Genomic DNA, 5,261 nt, shown 5'->3' on the forward strand with positions numbered 1-5,261 from the left:
CTGTCAGCATTCACAGACTACTTTAAGAACAGTCTCAGTTCGTCACACCCACCCCGCCATAAATGTCTCCCCCTTACTTTCACAGATATTGTGGAGCGCACAGCAAGCAGCAATAACAATGGGGATATTCTTTTCGCTAAGGTCTGAGCGAGTCAGTAAGCTGCGCCAGCGCGCTTTTAAACGTCCAAATGCACATTCCACCACCATTCGGCACTTGCTCAGCCTGTAGTTGAACAGGTCCTGACTACTGTCCAGGCTGCCTGTGTACGGCTTCATGAGCCATGGCATTAAGGGGTAGGCTGGGTCCCCAAGGATAACGATAGGCATTTCAACATCCCCAGTGGTTATTTTCTGGTCCGGGAAGAAAGTTCCTTCCTCCAGCTTTCGAAACAGAAGAGACTGCCTGAAGACGCGAGCATCATGTACCCTTCCCGGCCAGCCCACGTTGATGTCGGTGAAACGTCCCTTGTGATTCACCAGGGCTTGCAGCAGCATTGAAAAGTACCCCTTGCGGTTTATGTAGTCGGTGGCTTGGTGCGCCGGTGCCAAGATAGGGATATGGGTTCCGTCTATCGCCCCACCACAGTTTGGGAATCCCATTGCAGCAAAGCCATCCACTATGGTCTGCACGTTTCCCAGAGTCACTACCCTTGATATCACCAGGTCTCTCATTGCCCTGGCAACTTGGATCACAGCAGCCCCCACAGTAGATTTGCCCACTCCAAATTGATTCCCCACTGACCGGTAGCTGTCTGGCGTTGCAAGCTTCCACAGGGCTATCGCCACTCGCTTCTCCACTGTGAGGGCTGCTCTCATCCTGGTATTCTGGCGCTTCAGGGCAGGGGAAAGCAAATCACAAAGTTCCATGAAAGTGCCCTTACGCATGCGAAAGTTTCGCAGCCACTGGGCATCGTCCCAGACCTGCAACACGATGCGGTCCCACCAGTCTGTGCTTGTTTCCCGGGCCCAGAATCGGCGGTCCACGGCATGAACCTGCCCCAGTAACACCATGATTTCCACATTGCTGGGGCCTGTGCCTTGTGAGAGGTCCATGTCAATTTCCTCATCACTATCGTCGCCGCGCTGCAATCGCCTCCTCCTCAGCTGGTCCTGGTTTGGCTTTGGCATGTCCAGGAGGCTCTGCATATACTCCAGGACAATGCGCGTGGTGTTCATAGTGCTCATAATTGCCGCGGTGATCTGAGCGGGCTCCATGATCCCAGTGCTGGCTATGGCGTCTGGTCTGAAAAAAGGCGCGAAAGTAGTATCTGACGGACCAGGGGAAGAAGGGAGGGAGGGAGGGAGGGAGGGGCGAGTGACGACATGGCGTACAGGTACAGGGAATTAAAATCAAGAAAGGTGGCTTTGCATCAGGGAGAAACACAAACAATTGTCACACAGAATGCCCCCCCCCAAAGATTGAACTCAAAAGCCTGGGTTTAGCAGGAGGGAGGGGGGAAGCAAATGAATGCAGAATAAATCTATTTTTTACATCTTAAGACGACGGTGCAGCATGACTGATAGCCCTTGGCATTTTCTGGGCGCTTGGCAGTAAGCCTTCAGGTCTATTGCACCATCTGATTCCCACTGCAATATGACAATGATGGATACCAATCGTAATATGCTATCTACTGCCCAAAAGGCAAGGGGTTGCTGCTGTGTAGCAATCTAGCCCCACATCTGTCAGCCCCATGTCTGCCAGCACCCAGATCGCCAGCGGCCTCTTCTGGGTGCTTAGCAGACAATACTGGGCACTTGGCAGAAAATAGCATGCTACGACTCTGCTAATGTGCAATGATCCAACAGGGCGCCTGGCAGAAAATAGCATACTACGACTGATAGCCATCATTGTCTGCCCGGGTGCCCATGATCGACAGCCACTGCAGTACGACGACGATGGATACCAGTCGTAATAAACCATCTTCTACCAAAAGGCAAGGGGCTGGTGCAATGCAGCCCTACAGCTGCCAGCACCCAGATCGCCAATGAAGGCTACCAGTCATGCTGCACTGTCTACCGCCAAAAGGCAGTAAGCTGCTGCTGCTGTTTAGCAATGCAGTCCCACGTTTGCCGGCACCCGGAAGACATATGGTGACGGTGAGCTGAGCTGAGTGGGCTCAATGCTTGGCATGGTATGTTGTCTGCAAAGGTAACCCAGGTAAAAAGGCGCGAATCTATTGTCTGCCGTTGCTGTGACGGCGGGGGAGGGGCCTGACGCAATGTACCCAGAACCCCTCGCGGCACTGCTTTGCATCATCCGGGCATTGCGATCTCAACCCATAATTCCAATGGGCGCCGGAGACTCCGGGAACTGTGGGATAGGTACCATAGTGCAATGCGCCGGAAGTCGACGCTAGCCTCGGTACTGTGGACGCGGTCCGCCGACTTCATGCACTTAGAGCATTTTATGTGGGGACACACACAATCGGCTGCATACAACCGGTTTCTATAAAACCGGCTTCTATAAATCCGACCTAATTTTGTAGTGTAGACATACCCTAAGTCTCTCTATTATCTAACCACACCACTGTTATATGTAAAGTAAACAAGGTTTCCCAAGTGTTTCAGAAGCGCTAGCAGCCAGGCAGAAGGGCAAACGCAGCGTGGTCGGATATAAGCTGAGCCGCCTCGTGTGCAACCCGCACTGTCCCAGGCTGGGACAGTGGGCCACAGCAGGGAGGCTGCGGACACTGATCCAAGGCCAGGAGCAGAGCCCAGGGTGGCCTGCTGGGACTCCAGGCCGGAAAGCAGGCTGAGCAAGGCTGGCGATCCAGACCCCGGCTGGCAGGAGGTCAGCGGCTGGAACCCCAGGTTGGCAGCTGAGGTGAGTGGAGCTGGTGGCTGGTAGGGCTGAGCAGGCCGGAGGCCTGGACCCTGTCTGGCAGGGGGCCTGCGCTGGAACTCCAACCGGAAGCAAGGGGAGTGGGGCTGCAGCGGGGACCCCGGCTAGCAAGGGGCTCAGCCCGCCCCTGCTCTGGGGTTTCGGCTGCTGGCTCCTGCCAGCCGCGGTCTCAGCCTGCTGCCAGCCTGGGGTTCCTTCACCCAGGCCAGCAGCGGGCACTGAATGGGACCGGCGGTGGGACCCCGGCTGGCAAGGGGCCAGCAGCAGGAACCCCAGAGCAGGGACTGAGGGGCTCAGCCCGCCCCTGCTCTGGGGTTTCGGCGGCTGGCTCCTGCCAGCCGCGGTCTCAGCCTGCTACCAGCCTGGGGTTCCTTCACCCAGGCCAGCAGCGGGCGCTGAGTGGGACCGGCGGTGGGACCCCGGCTGGCAAGGGGCCAGCAGCAGGAACCCCAGAGTGGCGGCGGGCTGAGCGGCTCAGCCCGCTGCCGCGGGCCATCAAAAATTGCCTCTTGTGCCCCCTTTAGCACGCGTGCCGTAGGTTGCCGACCCCTGACCTAGACATTGGTGCAATTCACGGGGCAACTGAGGCACACACAGCATTCATGCAAAACAGTAAGACTCACATAGACTCACATACAACATAAGGGAAAACCCCCACTTCGTCACACTCTTTAAAGCTGATTTTTTCACGTGCATAGTCAGATTGTCTCGAAAATCGCTACATTACATCAGTGCCTGAGGCAGAGTTTGTAGTGCAAATTTGGGGCCCCTTGGTCACAGGGTTGCTGAGATACAGACCCCCCCAAATGACCTGCTTTTCAAAGGGTCAGGGTACGTGTCAGGAAACACCAGGAGCCTCGGCTCAGGGAGTGGGACACGGGGCCTTTCCCCTCTAGGAAGTGCAGGCTACAATTTGGCCCCAGAGCTGGGTGGAGAATGGGACACGGGTGTTTCCCCTCTGGGGGACGCCGGCTCCAATCAGCCAAAGGGCCAGGGACTGGCTGTCTTGCCCGCAATGACACACTCAGTGGCTGTGGTGAGTGTGTCAGTTCTCAGCACCCCGGGTGGCTGGGGGGAGGGATCCCCTCAGACCGCTCCATACTCACAGCCCTTTCCCTGCTGCTGAGCTACTTTGTTCATTTTATGGATGAAGTCGGACAGGGAGCGATGGATCACCAGCTCCAGGTCCTGCCACTGCTTCGGGGTCAGGCCCTGCTGGGCCCAGGGCTGCAGGAAGCGGATCTCGCAGGTGCTGCAGTCCAGGGAGTGGGTCTCCAGGTCGCCCAGCAGGGCCATCCCCTGCATGTCCATGGAGCTGGTGTTGTGGAAGACGTCGATTTGGAGCAGCCGGAGGGTGACAGACACTGGTGGGAGAGGAGGGGAGGCTGGGGCAGGGGGCAGGAAACAAGTGGAGGACAAAGCGGGTGGGGAGAGAGATTAATGAGTCTCTGTCCCATGAACAATCCTGCACTACGGGGTCTCCCTGCTGATCCCTAACCTGCCTCCCCCGACCTACTCCCCCAGCCTGGTACTTCCCCACCCTGGCCCTAATATTACACCATCCCCAGTAGCAAAAACAGAGGGGGGGTCCCCACTTATCGGCCAGGGCCCCCCATACCCAAGGGAGGAGCAGCAGAGGGAGCAGCATCCCGGCAGGGGAAGGGGGATCCAGGTTCTGGCAGAGGTCAGGGCTGCTGCAAGACGAGGGGCCCAGGATCCCCATGTGCTTTCAGTTCCTCCACAGCTTTCAGTTCCTCTGTGGTCAAAGTGGGGATTGTCCCTTGTTGTGTTTCAGAGTAGCAGCCGTGTTAGTCTGTATCCGCAAAAAGAACAGGAGTACTTGTGGCACCTTAGAGACTAACAAATTTATTAGAGCATAAGCTTTCATGGGCTACAACCCACTTCTTCGGATGCATATAGAGTGAAACATATATTGAGGAGATATATATACACACATACAGAGAGCATGAACAGGTGGGAGTTGTCTTACCAACTCTGAGAGGCCAATTAAGTAAGAGAAAAAAAACTTTTGAAGTGATAATCAAGATAGCCAAGTACAGACAGTTTGATAAGAAGCAAGTGTGAGAATACTTACAAGGGGAGATAGATTCAATGTTCGTAATGGCTCATTACAAACATTGAATCTATCTCCCCTTGTAAGTATTCTCACGCTTGCTTCTTATCAAACTGTCTGTACTTGGCTATCTTGATTATCACTTCAAAAGTTTTTTTTCTCTTACTTAATTGGCCTCTCAGAGTTGGTAAGACAACTCCCACCTCTTCATGCTCTCTGTATGTGTGTATATATATCTCCTCAATATATGTTTCACTCTATATGCATCCGAAGAAGTGGGTTGTAGCCCACGAAAGCTTATGCTCTAGTAAATTTGTTAGTCTCTAAGGTGCCACAAGTACTCCT

The 5,261-nt window shown here is 54.8% G+C and overlaps 1 protein-coding gene across 1 annotated transcript in view; it reads right to left on the reverse strand.

Moving 5' to 3' along the window:
• The window catches only part of LOC112120953 (antigen-presenting glycoprotein CD1d-like), a gene marked incomplete at both ends in the record, with an annotated part of 9,932 nt that extends 5,496 nt beyond the window's left edge, over nucleotides 1–4,436 (reverse strand). The window contains 2 exon segments of the mRNA XM_026662338.1: nucleotides 3,949–4,227; nucleotides 4,383–4,436. Coding sequence (XP_026518123.1) covers nucleotides 3,949–4,227; nucleotides 4,383–4,436 — 333 coding nt within the window.
• Nucleotides 4,437–5,261: the final 825 nt, after the last annotated feature.

The sequence above is a fragment of the Terrapene carolina genome, unplaced genomic scaffold (genome assembly GCF_002925995.2).
Source record: "Terrapene carolina triunguis isolate 2854851 unplaced genomic scaffold, T_m_triunguis-2.0 Scaffold26193, whole genome shotgun sequence".
NCBI classification, from domain to species: Eukaryota; Metazoa; Chordata; order Testudines; family Emydidae; genus Terrapene; species Terrapene triunguis.